At 47.8% G+C, this 17,912-nt stretch overlaps 1 protein-coding gene across 10 annotated transcripts in view; it reads left to right on the top strand.

Moving 5' to 3' along the window:
• Positions 1-17,912, top strand: part of LOC310714794 (uncharacterized protein) — a 51,551-nt gene that overhangs the window by 22,249 nt on the left and 11,390 nt on the right. For 6 of the 10 annotated variants that reach the window (XM_083520428.1, XM_083520425.1, XM_083520432.1 and 3 more), the window contains one exon: positions 1,059-1,190. In XM_083520428.1, the coding sequence (XP_083376554.1) occupies positions 1,059-1,190 (132 nt within the window). Of the gene's footprint in view, positions 1-1,058; positions 1,191-13,608; positions 14,593-16,343; positions 17,331-17,912 lie in introns of those variants that run through there. The other 4 variants (XM_083520431.1, XM_083520426.1, XM_083520427.1 and 1 more) reach the window with 4 other exon arrangements.

The raw sequence follows: 17,912 nt of genomic DNA, 5'->3' as shown, positions 1-17,912 counted from the left end.
TGAAAGATTGGCTTATTCAGTCATTGGTAGAAGTTTGCAATAAGGTAATAGGAGGGGACAACGCACCTGAAACCTGGAAGGAGGCTTATATAACCCTGATTCCAAAAGAAGATCAAGATAGATCTAATGTCAAAAACTATAGGCAAAAACTATGTGAAAGATAATGTTAGGAATATAGTTGATATTTTGGAAAAGTTAGAAACAAGAAAAATTGTAAAGCAATGTTAATGTTTATTGATGCGGAGAAGGCCTTTGACAACGTGTCTTGGAGTTTTATGATACAAAATTTAGAACGTATTGGGGTTGGACAGGAGTTTTTAATGGTATTAATGTGGTTTATCATGAACAAAAAGGCGCAGCGAATCCAGCAGGCTGCTGTGGAGATCTGTATGCAACTCCTAAAGGGACTTGAATTCAGGTGGCACAGATTTTGGGAATACAAGGGTTCCTTTCTGAAAGGAAAGGAGCAGATTTCTTGACTATTGGTGACCTAAGATATTTGGGCAGGGAGGGTGGCTGGCTGGCTAAGCTGGCCTCCCCTGATGAAGTTCAATTGCAACTCCCATCATCCTCGCTTCTTAGCCTTGCTGGCCAGGGCTGTTGGGACTTGAAGTCCAGCAACCTTTGGGGTGCCAGAAATTAGCTACCCAGGTTTAGGGCCACGTCTGTAATGTAGGAATTCTTGGAACAGCTAGGCACCTGCGTACAAACCCCTGACATAAAACTAAAATGTGAGAGAGGGCACTTGCTCTTCATGCAAAAGGCCTCAGGTTAATGTGTAATTATCCAGTTTGTTTGTGGGTCGGATTAGGATCTGTGTATGCCCCCTCCTGCAGTTACGTGCATAGTTGAGGGATTGTGATGGCATCTTGAGAAGGGAGCAGGAGGCAAGGAAACCAAGCTCAAAAGCAGCCCACCAAACAGCTTCAGGATTCTTCTTCCAAACAGGAGGGAGGCCCAGACATGAGGTCCGCTGGAGGCCACGGAGTGGGTAGCGAGTAAGAAACCTTCCAAATCTAGTAGAATGGCTACTAAACCACCTTTGCTTGATATTGCAGCATGCGTGGAAAGATCGGAGCCTTCAGGTAGTGAAGGGGACTTGTTCACCTCGAGCTTGTTCACCGTGCCATGGCTTCAGAAGGAAGATGCAAGACCTCCGAAGCAGAATCTTCCAGCGGAGATATCTGCAGGTGAGAATCTGGCACTTACCTTCACAGTGGTGGGGCTGGCTGGCTTGGAGCTGGGTTTCACCACAGGGCTCCTGTTGTGGGGTTGAAGGGGTTACGCAAATTTGGCCATTGCCACAGCCAGTTTAGGGGGAGGTACCAAAGGATGGGACAGAGCTGACTGAAGAGACGTTACTGGTGCAGCCAGGAGATGTGCGAGGAGATCTTTGTGCAGCCGCCCAGACCGACAGTCAATTGGGTGCAGTCAGGTAAGAAGGTGGACGCAGTTATGAAAGGTATCTCATTCGGGGAGGCCTCAAGTTGGATATCCTTGATTGCCTGCCGCCAATGAGCAAATATGAAAAGGGGAGTTTGTGGATGTGTTTGTCCTCTCTTGATTTATTTGTTCTTTTTATTAAACGTATTCATCACTTTCTTACCAAAATAACTAAAAGCAGATTGCAATACTTTTAAGCAAGCAAGCAAACAAACAAACGAACGCGCGCGCACACACACACACACACACACACACAGAGAGAGAGAGACATTTTAAATATCTATATTTAATTATTGGTGGTCTCCATATTTAGGGAAGCAGAACAAATGAATAAAATCAAAAGGGAATGTGAATGAGAAGATAGAAAAAGATGTATAGAAATTTATTTATTAAATTTGTATGCCACCCTTCCTTCAAAGATCAAGGGCAGCTCACAACATAAGAAAAACAAAATGAGAATGCAAAATAGAAAAATGAGTCAACCTGGCCAGCAGGATTTTTGGCACCTGGTGGAGCGACATTGGAGAAACAGCCCAATAAAGGAAGAGTCCTGAAGAAGGACATGGGCATAATATTGAGGGCTTATAATGAATTTGTGTGGGGAGTATGGTGAGCCATTTAGGATGCAGGTTGGCCTTGGTGGTAGTTTTGATATGGGATAGCACAGTGTTCGAAGCTCCCATTGTTCTAGGTGCATTTTGCGACAGGGAATTTCATTAGCGCGATCAGTTTCTGAGCTCTGGATTCAATACTTCACCTAAGATTTCAGATTTAAACTGCAGAGTGGAAGGAAAGGAGGACCTTTTTCTGCCTCCCCATATGAAGACTGGAGAAGAGACCCTCTTAATATTAGGGAGGTGAGCAGGAGAAGCACTAGACTGTGATAAACGGACGTAATATTCTACCGTATTTTTCGCTCTATAACACGCACCCGACAATAACACGCACGTAGTTTTTAGAGGAGGAAAACAAGAAAATAAATATTCTAAACGAAACAGTGGATGTATGATTTTTGTGGTTCATGCTGTGGCTACAGACGTGATCTGACAGTGAGTTTGGAGTAGCCCAATGCAAAAATCCTGAGGATCCATGCTTTGTAACCACGTCTTAAGTGGGGAGGAAAGGAAAAGCACTCAAGGGACAAGGAGCACGCGTGGGGTGGGTGGAGAAGGATGCTGCTAATAATGAAGAGGGGTATAAGGAGAGAAGGCTCCTCTCCTCTCTCGCTTTGCTCCTTTAAAAAAGCAGGCTCTCTGTCCCTCTCTCCTCCCCACTCAGCGGCTCTTCTCCCGCTTTGCTGTTTCAAAGCGAGCCACGGAGCGGGGAAGGAAGGGGAACCATGGATCCTCTGCTCACGACTGCAGCAGATCCCCCCCGCCATCCGTAGGCATTCCCTCCATAACACGCACAGACATTTCCCCTTAGTTTCTAGGAGAAAAAAAGTGAGTGTTATAGTGCAAAAAATACGGTATTTTTGTTATTTAAAAAAGTGTGCCTAGACATTCTGTTGTGCCCATAGCCTAGGTCTAAGGTGCCATTGAGCTCCTAGCTTCCATATCTGCTTCCAACACTGGATAGGCAGGAGACTGAGCTCTGTTACAATGTGTGTTAGGGTCCAAGTAAGTCACTATCATTGGTAGGTCCATCTGTGAGCCTTGGGTGAATAAGCCAACAAAACGTCCACACGGCTCCTCAAAGTATGAGGCAGCTGCCTGCTCTTTTGATTCTGGTCCTTAACACGACGCAACTGATTGACCAAGTTGAAACACTGGGAAACTTGGGAGGATGTGATCATGTCCTCCTGGGTTTCATGATCTAGAAGGAAGGGAAAGCAGAGTATAGTCAGACTTTAAGAAGACCAATTTCATAAAGCTTAGGGAGTTACTGAGTGAGATCCCAGGGTCAGAAATACTTAAAGAGAAGGGAGTCCAAGATGGATGGGAATTTCTGAAAGGTGAAATATTGAAGGTACAAAGACAGACAATTCCAACAAGAAAGAAAAGTAGGAGGTATCTAAAGAAACTTGTGTGGCTGCATAAGCAGCTTACAGGTGAGCTGAGATTTAAGAAGGGCATGTATACGAAATGGAAGAAAGGAGAAATCACGAAGGATTAGGGTACACAGTAGCCAACAGTTGCAGGGAGAAGGTAAGGCTTTTGACCAAGTCCCCTGTGATAGTCTTGCAGAGAAACTGGTAATAATTTGGGTTGGACGAGCAGTTTGAAAGCATGCCAGTGCAAGTAGATAAATGGGTACTGCTGTGGCAGGAACGTAAATGGCGTTTCCGTGCACCCTAGATTTTGTCACTCCAGAAGCGGTTTAGTCCTGCTGACCACATGACCTGGAAAACTGTCTGGATAAACGGCAGCTCCCTCAGCCTGAACGCGAGATGAGCGCCGTAACCCCATAGTCGCCTTTGAGTGGACTTAACTGTCCAGGGGTTCTTTACCTTTTTTTACTTTACCTTTAGGTGGGTTGGTAGCTGGTTGACTGACTGAACCCAAAGAGTGCCCATTAATGGTTCCTTATCATCCTGGAAAAAAGTGACAAGTGGGGTGCCACACGGTTCTGTCCTGGGTCATTGTTGTTCAACATCTTTATGTATGACTTGGATGATGGAATTATGGGGATGCTCATCGAATTGGCAGATGACACCAACCCTGGAGGGGGAGCTAATGCTGCAGAAGGCACAATTGGGATTCAAGATGACCTTAACAGATTGGAGAACTGGGTCCAAACTAACAAAATCAGTTTTGATACGGGCAACTGTCAGGTTCTGCACTTAGGCAGGAATAACAAACTTTACAAATATAAGACAGGAAATACTTGGCTTGCCAGTAAGACATGTGAAAAGGATCTAGGGGTCTTGGTGGTCCACAAGCTTAGCATAATTCAACAGTGTGCTGCAGCAGCAAAACTAGCTAATGCTATTCTCGGCTGCATCAAGAGAAGTCTAGTGTCCAGATACAGGGAATTAATAGTCATCTATTCTGCCTTGTTCAGACCATACCTGGAATACTGTGTCCTGTTCTGGGCACCCCAGTTTAAGAAACATGATTGATAATCTGGAAAGTGTTCAGAGAAGGGTGGCCAAGATGATCAAAGGTCTAGAAGCCTTATGAGGAATGGTTGAAGAAACTGGGTATTTTTAGCTTGGAAAAGAGGAGGCTGAGAGGAGATACGATACCCTTCTCTACATACCTAAAGGGCTGCCACATGGAAGATGTAGCCAGCTTATTTCCCCCCTCTCTGCAGGGTAGGGCCTGAACCAGTGGCTTCAAGTTAGAAGAAAGATTCTGACTCAACATCAGGAAGAACTTTCTGACAGGGCGAGCTGCTCAACAGTGGGATGGTCTCCTTTGGGAGGTTGTAGACTCTCCTTCCTCGGAGGTTTTTAATCAGAGGTTAGATGGCCATCTGTCTGTTGGGATACTGCCAGGGAGATAAAGTCCATCATGGCCCCAAGCCGTGTGCCGGACGATCCATCGATCTCCCGTAATCACGCAGTATCAGCAATTAGCGACATGAGTTTCTTCTAGAGCTCATGCACGCTGTATCAGCAGATAATGCACAGCCAAAAGTTGCACGCAGGAGAGCATTATTTACAAGCTTTATTCAGCGTTGATCAGAACAAAGAAAGACATGACTGCCTGCGACAGTGTCTCAGACAGAGAGAGAAACGAAAGCAATAGCAAACAAACATCCTGTGAACAGAAAATGCGCAGGCTGTGACACAAACATCCTGCTCCCCCCCCCTTTTTTAAATAATCTTTATTAAAGTTTCAAAAGGTTACAAAAAACAAAACAGAAAAACAAAAGAAAACACAAAAAACAACAAAAAGATTCCACCTTTTAGATCTCACTTTCAGTAACTTATTTTCATGACTTCCCCACGCCTCCCCTTATTGTATTCCAACTCCAATTGTTTGTTCAAACAAGTTTTTGTCCTTAATGTCCTAATCATAAATTGTTAATTTGCTTAACCATAATTTGTTAATATGATTCTATAGTAAGTTTATGCCTTATCATTATTATCCTTATCCTTAGCTTAGCTTATTCAACCATTTTTAAAATATATACCTTAATCATATATAAAATAAAAAATATAGAACAGAAAAAATATCTTTCCTAAAGTTGCCCTTAATTCCCATCCACGGATTCCCCATTCTTATAATAAAAAAGAACATATAATTTTTACACTGCAAGATGAGAATCAGGCCGCCTTTGGACTTCTAAATCCCACCCTTCTCTCCCCGGTTTCAATCCCAAACCAAAGTCCAGTTAGTCCGTCTTTTTAGCCTGGTGACCTTATGTCCGAGGCTTTCAAATCTCTCTCAGTCCCTTTCAGCCGGCATCTTCGAAAGTCTCTCATGCGAAACATCCAGGGTCGAAAAGGTACCTTCTCAGTGTTGACCATGCTTCTTCCAGCCATGCCTACTTGTTTAAAGATGGAGCTCCAACTCTGCTTCTTGAATTTGTATGTCCCAAATGATCCAACTTTCACCTTAGTTGAATTAGAGTTCATCTTAGCAGGTCTCCGGCTCTCTTTTATCTTCTGTGGCATTTCAGCCACCCCTTCTTTCTGCTCCTCCTGTTCAGCAGGTGTCTTTTCCTCCTCTTCAATTTTTAGTTTCTTTTCTTGTCCAGCTGCCTGTGTTTTGAGCATCAAGTCCCTTTCCAACTCAATAGGTGTGTTTTCTGTTAGCTTCGGTTTTGTGGGGCTTGTAGACAAAACATGGCCTCGCTCGCTCGTCTCTCGCAGCTTTCCCACGAGAAAAATAAGCTCTTGCAAATCAGCTCGTATTTCCCGACCTAGTTCCATTCTTGTAATGTCCAAGAATCCCCTCTAGAGGGATTCTGGTTACTTTGTATCCTTTTCCCTTCCGATCCAAAAGTCAGATTTATTTGTATCAGTCTTTCTTTACTTTCAATATTTTGTAGCAATATGACGGTTAAAATTTAAGCTTTCAGTTTTTCCCAACTTTGACAGCTAGTTTGACAGCTGTCAAAAGTTTTCTGTAAATCCTCAGCAGGCTCTTTTCACGGGTTACTCCCGGGCTTGAGAAAGGTGGTACTCAAACAAATAAACTCTTGTCCTCCAGCACACTAACTTAGTCCTTTAAATCCGTGGCATTTATATTTTTTATCCAATCACAACAATTCTTCTCGCAACCTTAGCTGACAGATCCTTGCTTTAAGCTGTTTACAATAGGGGGGGAGACGGACTTCCTTTTTTTTCACCTCCCCCGCTCGTACCAAATCCAAAACCGAATTATTTGTAATCCAATTTCCAAATTACTCACGGGTTGTTGCTCTTGATTTTAAGTCCAAATTTTGACAGAAGTCAGCGCTCTCCGACAAACGGCATGCGGCTACGCTCGGCAGGGGAAGCAGAAGACTCACAGCACCACGCCACTCCCCGGCACCTGTTCCATAGCCTTTAAAAAGGCTCCTTCACGAGTCGGGAGGGCGCTAACGGTGCCAGCCGAGTCACCATGTCCACGGGCTCCGTGCCCATGGTTTTTTAGGGTCCCCGTGTCGCCGGCACGGCAAGACCCAGCCCCCTGTCAAGCCGATTCCCTCCGGAGCTCGGAGGGAATCCGCCATTAGTCGAATGCGCTAAGCCGGAAGTCCATCCTGCTCCCTTTTAAGGTGGAACAGAAATATCCTAACACTGTCATGGATGCTTAGCTGAAATTCCTGCATTGCAGGGTTGGACTATTTGGCTCTTGAGGTCCCTTCCAACTCTACTATTATATGATTCCATCAGTTTTCAATGTTCAGATTAGGGTAGGGGTGGTAACATATATGATCTATAGCTGTTGAGCAACTTGGGGAGTAGAACTTGCATATTAGGCGGCAGGACTACTAGTTGGAACGTTAATAATAATAATATTATAATAATTTTTTATTTATACCCCGCCCTCCCCAGCCAAGGCTGGGCTCAGGGCGGCTTACAAACAATAATAAAAACAAGATGAATGATTACAACTTAAAAACAAAATTAAAATACAACATTAAAATATTGAAATATTAAAATGTAGCCTCATCACAGGAGGAGAAGGAAAAGAAAAAAGAAAAGGAGGGAGGGAATCAAATTGGCTCCAAGCCAAAGGCCAGGTGGAACAACTGTGTCTTACAGGCCCTGCGGAAAGAAATCAGATCATGCAGGGCCCTGGTCTCATGAGACAGAGCGTTCCACCAGGCCAGAGCCAGAGTTGAAAAGGCCCTGGCTCTGGTTGAAGCCAATCTAACTTCCTTAGGGCCCGGGACCACTAGGGTGTTGCTATTTATGGACCTTGAGGCTCTCTGTGGGGCATACTGGGAGAGGCGGTACCATGGGTACGAGAGTCCTAGGCCTTGAAGGGCTTTAAAGGTCAAAAGCAGCACCTTAAATCTGACCCTGTACTCCACCGGGAGCCAGTGCAGCTTGAAAAGCACTGGGTGAATATGCTCCCATGGCAGAGACCCCATGAGGAGTCTCGCTGCAGCATTCTGCACCCGCTGGAATTTATGGGACAGCTTCAAGGGCAGCCGATTTCCGTGATCATGGGCAGGAGGAGGAGTTACGCTAGGACCAGACCATGTCATTACCGAGGGGGCAGGTTTACTTGTTGTTTGGAGACTATCCCTGCCTCTGGGTCTGGTCCTGACCAGAAGGTTACAGGTATCAACAAGGGTGTCCCACATGACCTTCAGGTGCTGCTGTGTAATGCCAGGTCAGTGATCCAGAAGACCACTGCCGTCCATGACTTGATCATGGATGGAGAACTTGAACTGGAATGTGTAACAGAGACTTGGTTGGATGAGGCATATGAACCTGTTCTTGCTGGTGCTTGTCTGCCAGGCTTCCCTTATGCACAGCAACCCAGGTCCTGTGGGTGGGGAGGGGGGGGGTTGCAGTGATTTTTAGGAAGTCCTTTGTTTTCATTGGGCGTCCTTATTAGGAAGACCCACTTCTCTAAAGTTGGGCAATAGGGGCAGTACAGGATTGCTATTGGTGTACCAACCTCCCTGCTGCACCAAGGATTCCCTGCTCACACTGCTTCAGGTCACGTCGGATGTTTTCCTGGAGCCACCCATCTTGGTCCTGGGTGAGTTTAACATCCATGCCAACATGACCTTACACGGCGCTGCTTGGGACTTTGTGGAAAGCATGGCCTTCATGGGGCTGTACCTGAATAAGTTTGGTCGAACTCATAGTGGCGGACATGCCTGGTGTTCACCTCTATGGATGTGGGTGATCTGACACTAAAAGTGAAACAAAAGAAGTGCTATGTCCAGGAGACTTTTCAGGTGGTTCACAATTTAGCGGAACCACCTGCAACATCGGGGCCCAGTACGGGCCACATGTTCTCCTGCAATGATTTTGCAAAGTTTTTTGCAGATAAAATCGCTCAGATTTGGGAAGAAGTAGACTCCACCGTGGGAGCAGGGCCGGGGCGGGAGAGTGCTAGAGTTCTGTCTAGTCAAGTTGAGTGGGATCAATTCCAATCTGTTACCTCCGAGGATGTGGAAAAGCTGCTTGGACGAGTAAAACCAACCACCTGTCTCCTGGATCCTTGCCCATCCTGGCTTATAAAAGCTAGGCGGGAAGGACTGGGCGATGGGCTTCGTGGGGTGGTGAATGCTTCCCTCCGTGAGGGAGCCTTCCCAGACCCGCTGAAAGAGGCGGTTATTAAACCGCTTCTTAAAAAAACATCTTTAGATGCGGCCACGATGGCCAACTATCGCCCAGTCTCAAATCTTCCATTCCTGGGCAAGGTGATTGAGCGAGCGGTTGCCGAACAACTCCAGGCACGCCTGGAAGAAGCGGACCATTTGGATCCCTTCCAGTCGGGATTCAGGCCTCATCATGGGACTGAAACTGCCTTGGTCGCACTGGTTGATGATCTCCGGCGGGCTAGGGACAAAGGTGAGAGCTGTTTCCTAGTTCTGCTGGATCTCTCAGCGGCGTTCGATACCATCGACCATAGCATCCTTCTGGACCATCTTGAGGGGCTGGGAGCTGGGGGCACTGTTATACAGTGGTTCCGCTCCTTCCTCCTGGGCCGTGTTCAGAAAGTGGTGGTGGGGGATGAGTGTTCAGACCCCTGGGCCCTCACTTGTGGGGTACCTCAGGGTTCTGTCCTCTCCCCCATGCTTTTCAACATTTACATGCAGCCGCTGGGAGAGATCATCAGGAGGTTTGGGCTGGGTGTTCATCAGTATGCGGATGATACCCAGCTCTACCTCTCTTTTAAATCCGAACCAGTGAAGGCGGTGAAGGTCCTGTGTGAGTGTCTGGAGGCGGTTGGAGGATGGATGGCGGCTAACAGATTGAGGTTGAATCCTGACAATACAGAAGTACTGTTTTGGGGGGACAGGAGGCGGGCAGGTGTGGAGGATTCGCTGGTCCTGAATGGGGTAACTGTGCCCCTGAAGGTCCAGGTGCGCAGCCTGGGAGTCATTTTGGACTCACAGCTGTCCATGGAGGCACAGGTCAAATCTGTGTCCAGGGCAGCTGTTTACCAGCTCCATCTGGTACGTAGGCTGAGACCCTATCTGCCTGCGGACTGTCTCGCCAGAGTGGTGCATGCTCTGGTTATCTCCCGCTTGGATTACTGCAATGCACTCTACGTGGGGCTACCTTTGAAGGTGACTCGGAAACTACAACTAATCCAGAATGCGGCAGCTAGACTGGTGACGGGGGGTGGCCACCGAGACCACATAACACCGGTCTTGAAAGACCTACATTGGCTCCCAGTACGTTTCCGAGCACAATTCAAAGTGTTGGTGCTGACCTTTAAAGCCCTAAACGGCCTCGGCCCAGTATACCTGAAGGAGCGTCTCCACCCCCATCATTCTGCCCGGACGCTGAGGTCCAGCGCTGAGGGCCTTCTGGCGGTTCCCTCATTGCGAGAAGCAAAGCTACAGGGAACCAGGCAGAGGGCCTTCTCGGTAGTGGCGCCCGCCCTGTGGAACACCCTTCCAGCAGATGTCAAAGCGATAAACAACTACCTGACATTCAGAAGACATCTTAAGGCAGCCCTGTTCAGGGAAGTTTTTAATGTGTGATATTTTAGTGTCTTTTTGGTTTCTATGGAAGCCGCCCAGAGTGGCTGTGGGGCCCCAGCCAGATGGGCGGGGTATAAATAAATTATTATTATTATTATTATTATTATTATTATTATTATTATTATTACTACTACTATGTCGGATCACTTCCTGTTGCAACTAGACTTCTCCGCTACCATCACCTGCATAGGGAAGTGGGACTGATTAGAATGGTCCATCACAGCCACTTAATGGATCTAGTTTCCAGAGAGTGGTAGGGGATGTTTTATTCCATGTTGATGGCCTTTCAGCTGATTTACTGGTGGCTCGTTGGAATGCGGTGTTAACTAGGGTTGTTGACTTGTCTGGTTCCGAAGTGCCCACTCTGATTGGATGGAGCCTGGATGACCCCTTGGTTCTCCCCTGGGCTGAGGGCAATCAAACAATGGCTAGAGTGCCGGTGGCAGAAAACCCACTCTGAATCAGACTGAACACGGGTTACAGCTCAACGTTGAGCCTACCAAGTTTTGATAACGACGGCAAAGAGGACCTTCTTCACCGCCTCTATTGCATCTGCAGAAAATAGTTCTAGGAGACTTTTCCAGGTGGTCTGGAGTTTTACAGATCCACCTTCACCAGCTTGAGTCCAGCACGGACTGCAAGGTCTCCTATGATGACTTCACAAAGTTTTTTGCAGGTAAAAATCAGATTCGGATGGAGGTAGACCCCACAATGGGGCAGGGTTGGGGTGGGAGAGTGCCAGAGCTCTGCCTAATCATGTTGCATGGGAACCATTCCAGTCTGTTACATCTGAGGATGTGGAGACAAGTGAAACTGACCACCTATTTCCTTGATCCTTGCCCATCCTGGCTCATAAAGAGAGCTGGGAAGGGGTGGGCGATGAGCTGTGCAGGGTGGTGAATGCTTCTCTCTGTGTGGGAATCTTCCCATACCCACTTAAAGAAGCAGTTATTAAACCTCTTCTTAAAAAGCTATCTTTTGAGCCCAGCCATCATGGCCAACTATCGCCCAGGCTCAAATCTTCCATTCTTGGGCAAGGTGATTGAGCAGGTGGTTGCTGAACAACTCCAGGCACGCCTGGAAGATGCGGACCATTTGGATCCCTTCCAATCAGGGTTCAGGCCTCATCATAGGACTGAAACTGCCTTGGTCACACTGGTCGATGATCTCCGGCAGCCTAGGAACAAAGGTGAGAGCTGTTTCCTAGTTCTGCTGGATCTCTCAGCAGCCTTTGACACCATCGACCATGACATCCTTCTGGACCGTCTAGAGGGGCTGGGAGCTGGGGGCAGTTATACAGTGGTTCCTCTCCTTCCTCCTGGGCCATGTTCAGAAAGTAGTGTTGAGGGATGAATGTTCGGATCCCTGGGTGCTCAGTTATGGGGTGCCTCAGGGTTCCCTCCTCTCCCCGATGCTTTTCAATATCTATTTGAAACTGCTGGGAGAGATCATCAGGGGGTTTGGGCTGGGTGTTCATCAGTATGCCGATGATACCCAGCTCTACCTCTCCTTCAGATCAGAAGCAGTGAAAGTCCTGTGTGAGAGGGTTGGAGGATGAACAGTGGCTAACGCTGAATCCTGACAAGACAGAAGTATTGTTTTGGGGGGACAGGGTGGGCAGTTGTGGGGGACTCCTTGGTCCTGAATGGGATAACTCTGCCCCTCAGATATGAGGTGCGCAGCCTGGGTGTCATTTTGGACTCACAGCTGTCCATGGAGGTGCAGATCAATTCTGTGTCCAGGGTGGCTGTCTGCTAGCTCTATGTGAGATCCTCTCTGCCTGTGCCCTGTCTCGCAAGAGTGGTGCATGCTCTGGTTAATTCCCGCTTAGACTACTGCAATGCCCTCTACATGGGGCTAGCTTTGAGGGTGACTCAGAAACTACAACTAATCCAGAATGCGGCAGCTAGACTGGTGACTGGGAGTAGCCGCCAAGACCATATAACACCAGTCCTGACAGACTCACATTGGCTCCCAATACACTTCAAAGCACAAAGTGTGGGTGCTGAACTTTAAAGCCCTAAACAACCTCAGCCCAGTATACCTGAAGGAGCGTCTTCAGCGCCAAGGCCCTTCTGGCAATTCCCTCACTTCGAGAAGTGAGGTTACAGGGAACCAGGCGGGGGCCTTCTCAATAGTGGCGCCTGCTCTGTGGAACACCCTCCCGCCAGATGTTGAGGAGATAAACAACAATATGTTTTTTAGAAGACATTTGAAAGCAGTTCTGTATAGGGAAGCTTTTAAAGTTTGTTGGTTTACTATGTTTTTATGTGTGCTGGAAGCCTCCCAGAATGGCTAGGGAAACCTAGTCAGATGGACAGGGTATGAATAACAAATTATTGTTACTATTACATGAAATGGGGAGGCTTTGCCACTGCCACTCCTGTGCCTTCTGAGATCGCACATCTGTGACTACCAGGTTCCAGCGAGAGATCCCAAGAGGTCTGTGAGATCTCCCTGGAATCCAGAAGTCACAGCCGCTTTTCGTTGCTTTTCTGGTGGAGCACTTCTTTGCCACAGGAGAAGTGAGAAGACACTGGGACTATGGCGAGATCTTGCAAGTGTTCAGTAGGAGCAGGTGGGGTGCCTTTGCGGGATTCCAGCGCCTGAGGAGGCTGCCTCAGTCCGCTTCATGTGTGGTCCGGCCCTGCCTGTGATTTCTCAGTCTGGTGTTCTTGGAGGTTGGGGTTCTACTGAGGACGCGGTTCAATCCTGACCGAAGAGCTTGATGGTGCCGTTAAGCCCACACTTGGAGGCTGATCTCTGAGCAATGACTGTCTTCGAGGAATATGCAGAGCATAGGGGCAACTCTCCAGGGATCTTCATGCCTCGTGCGCATGGCCATCTTCTTACGAAGTTTCAGTTCTGGACAGAAACTAAGAAAACACTTGAGCAGCTGGTGCTGGGTGTGTTGGAGGTACTCTGGGCCTGCTCATTTAGGATTACGGTCGCCCCAACTGCAGTACACCTGGAGACACCTTTGAGAGGCATACAAAACATAAACAGGTCATGTTCAGCATCTTACCAAGCACCGATAGGCATCTGAAAAGGCGGGGGAAAGAAAACTGTCTGGAGTTGCAATTTACTGATGATATTTTTTGTTGACAGATGGCTGGGATGGAGGCCAGCGTGTCCAAGTCCTCATCGCAGGCCACCGTACAGTTCTTCAGGCCAGACGTAGTGCGATACATTCCAGTCTGGGAACTGACTTGGGTCTGAGCCACATGGCCTCTGTTCAGTGGTTGGGCAAGAAGAGTTGCAGGTGGAGTCATCTGTTGCACACAATCTTCCAGGGCAGGGTGGTCTGGCAGAAGCTGGACATTGTGGTTCTGCACTTGGACGACTATGAAATGAAGTTTATGAAGTGTGAGGATATAGTTTCTCAAGTGGTGGCGGATTTGGAGGCATTTAGGCAAACGTGGCCGGGGATCCTTATCCTGTGGTCCAGCATCTTGCCCAGGAGTGCCTCATGCACTAAACCGTTCATGCAGCGATTGCGCCAAAAGCGGCAGTATATTAATAGAGGAGTGAGAATGGCGCTGTTTGCAACGGGGGGTGGAATGATATCTCACCCCCAATTTAATCCCAATAGGAACGAACTTTACGGAAAGGATGGGATTTCCTTGTCTCCTGCTGGGAACGATGTTTTCCTCTCTAATCTCCACAGAGAAATAAAAGCACATATTCTGCGGTGGTGGGGGAACATGGACTAAGCCGAGCTTTATCCTCCTGCGAAAGGGGAGAAGTTGGCAAAACCGCGAGCACCCCAAATCCCTTTTCAGGTTTCTAAGCGGCTCCAGGGGGACCTGTGGGGCAGGAAAGGGATCTCTCTTGAGGTTGACCCGTGTCACTTGCCTGGATTTGTGGGGCTCCAAGGGTGCATGAGTCAGCCAGAGCTCACCTTAAGGGGTGCGGTGGGGGGAGAGGAGGGCAATGGAGACCACCTTCCTTCCTGCAAGGTTGGCTTAGCCATTCACGACAGGATTTGGAGTCTCAGGAGAGACTTATACTCCTGCCCACGCGTCTCCTCCTTTCCTGCCTGCCGTTTGTAAGTTACTCTGCTGTAGTTAATAAAGTGACCCTCTTTAAATCCCACACTTTGTGTCTTGCCTCTTTAGTCCTGGCCACCTCATATGGCTGTCTTCAACTGATCCAGACCCGAGACCTATCTCTGAATAATAAATAACAACAACAACAACAACAACAACAATAACTATTTTATTTTATTATTTGTATCCCATCCATCTGGCTGGGTTGCCATTCTGGGCGGCTTCCAACAAAAATAAAACATAATAAACCATCAGACATTAAAAACTTCCCTATACAGTTCTGCCTTCATGATACCTAACTTTATTTTTTGTTCATACTTAATAGTGCTAACCATATGTATTATTAATCACACAGAGCAATATACATTGTCCTACCTTAGCGTTACTTCTAAATAAGAACCTATGATTTTTATACTTTGCCAAAACACTGGAAAGCATTTTAAAATCGGCTCTTGATATATTTGGAGATGGCTCTCGGAACTTCTCATTGTCTCCTCTTGTCCAGGCTAAACATGGCCAGCTCCTTCAACTGTTCCTCATATGGCTTGTTTTCCAGACTCTTGATCGTCTTGGTTGCTCTCCTCTGCACATCCTCTAGCTTGTGTATCTATCTGGTGCCCAGAATTGGACACAGTATTCCAGGTGTGGTCCAGCTAAGGCAGAATAGGACTCCCCTTGATCTGGACCCTGTACTTCTGTTGATGCAGCCTAGACGAGCGTTATTGATGAATTTCTTTTAGTTTGCCATTGTTCACTGCCTCAGGCTGCAGGAAATGTTGTTCATGCCCTACATACAGTTTGCATTTTGGTCAGACAAGCAGGCTGAGATCCTGACCTTGCCTCTTGGATGTGAAATCTGCAAAAGGGCAGAGGGCTCTTTTGCTGGAATCCTATCGGTATCTCGTTGGCTACTGTGAGAACAGGATGCTGGACTAGACGGGACACTGGCCTCATCCAGCAGGCTTCTCTTATGCAGCCTTAACAGCATCAACCCAGGGACCATTTACAACAGGGCAGTTGGCAGCTAAATTGGACATTCTGAGTGTGCCCTGCAATCAGGGGTGGTGTGTCCCATTTCTCCGCCTGAGATGAAATGGGGAGGCTTTGCCGCTGCCCCTGCTACACCAAGGACTCGCTTTATGGAATCACGCGTCTGCACATTCAATGAGATATTCCAAGAGGTCTGTGAGATCTCCCTGGAATCTGGAAGCCACAGCCACTTCTTGCATCTCTGGGGGGCACTCCTTTGCCACAGGAGAAGTGAGGAGACGCTGGGGCCGTGGCGAGATCTTGCGAGTGTTCAGTAGGAGCAGGTGGGGTGCCTTTGCGGGATTCCAGCGCCTGAGGAGGCTGCCTCAGTCCGCATCATGTGTGGTCTGGCCCTGCCTGTGATTTCTCAGTCTGGTGTTCTTGGAGGTTGGGGTTCTATTGAGGACGTGGTCCAATACTGACCGAAGAGCTCGATGGTGCCGTGAAGCCCACGCTTGGAGGCTGATCCCTGAGCAGTGACTGTCCTCGAGGACTATGCAGAGCATAGGGGCAACTCTCCAGGGATCTTCATGCCTCGTGTGCATGGCCATCTTCTTACGAAGTTTCAGTTCTGGACAGAAACTAAGAAAACACTTGAGCAGCTGGTGCTGGGTGTGTTGGAGGTACTCTGGGCCTGTTCATTTAGGATTGTGCCTCAATATGGAAACACCTCTGCGAGGCTTCTGTACCGTTGGGTTTCTGAAAAGCTGGGGAAAAGAGAACTGTCCGGAGTTGCAATCTACTGACGATGTTTCTTTTTAACAGGAGGCCTGGCTGGAGGCAAGCGTGTCCGAATCCTCATCGCAGGCCACGGTATTGTTCTTGGCGCCAGTCATAGAGCGAAACACTACAGTCCGGGAGCTGACTTTGGTCTGGGCCCGGTGGCCTCTGTTCAGTGGTTGGGCAAGATAAATTTGAAGTGGAGTCAACTGTTGCCCACAATCTTCCAGGACGGAGTGGTCTGGCAGAAGCCGGACATGGTGGTCCTGCATGCAGGTGGCAATGACCTCGGGTTGATGCCGTATAACAAGTTGCTTAAGAAAGTGATAGAGGATTTGGAGGAGATTAGGCAAAGGTGGCCGGGGGTCGTTATCCTGTGGTCCAACATCTTGCCCAGGAGAGCCTGGATTAACATCCCAATCATGAAGCTATTGTGCAAAAAGCGGAAACAGTTTAATAGACAAATGAGAATGGCGCTGTTTGCAACGGGGGACGGAACGATATCTCACACCCAAATTAATCCCACTAGGAACGAACTTTACGGAAAGGATGGGATTTCCTTGTCTGCTGCTGGGAACGATATTTTCCTCTCTAATCTCCACACAGAAATAAAAGCACATATTCTGCGGCGGTGGGGGAAGAAGAACTAGGCCGAGCTTTATCCTCCTGTGAAAGGGGAGAAGTTGGCAAAACCGCGAGTACCCCAAATCACTTTTCAGGTTGCTAAGCGGCTTCAGGGGGACCTGTGGGGCAGGAAAGGCATCTCTCTTGAGGTTGACCCGTGTCACTTGCCTGGATTTGTGGGGCTCCAAGGGTGCATGAGTCAGCCAGAGCTCACCTTAAGGGGTGCGGTGGGGGGAGAGGAGGGCAATGGAGACCACCTTCCTTCCTGCAAGGTTGGCTTAGCCATTCACGACAGGATTTGGAGTCTCAGGAGAGACTTGGACTCCTGCCCACGCGTCTCCTCCTTTCCTGCCTGCCGTTTGTAAGTTACTCTGCTGTAGTTAATAAAGTGACCCTCTTTAAATCCCACACTTTGTGTCTTGCCTCTTTAGTCCTGGCCACCTCATATGGCTGTCTTCAACTGATCCAGACCCGAGACCTATCTCTGAATAATAAATAACAACAACAACAACAATAACTATTTTATTTTATTATTTGTATCCCATCCATCTGGCTGGGTTGCCATTCTGGGCGGCTTCCAACAAAAATAAAACATAATAAACCATCAGACATTAAAAACTTCCCTGTCCAGTTCTGCCTTCATGAGACCCAACTTTATTTTTTATTCACACTTAATCGTGCTAACCATATGTATTGTTAATCATACAGAGCAATACACATGGTGCTACCTTACTAGGGAGGAGACCCTGGGGCTCGTAGGGGGTAGCCTGATGAAGGTTCCAGTGGAGTGAGTTGTGACTGAAAACTGCAGATTCCATCCCAGGGATCATTATGAAAAGTGTGGAAAATAGAATTGCTGCTATCATAACACACTCATGCAGATCTGCAGTGCGAATGCGTCTGGAATATTGCATATAGTTCTGGTTGTCGCACCTAAGAAAGGATGTTGTAAAGGATGTTGTTTCCTGTTTGGCAGGGGGTTGGACTCGT

Source organism: Podarcis liolepis (genome assembly GCF_965112155.1).
Source record: "Podarcis liolepis genome assembly, chromosome: 9".
Classification (NCBI taxonomy): Eukaryota; Metazoa; Chordata; class Lepidosauria; order Squamata; family Lacertidae; genus Podarcis; species Podarcis liolepis.
Note: the sequence above shows the minus strand (reverse complement) of the source record. Positions and strands in the feature narration are given on the sequence as shown.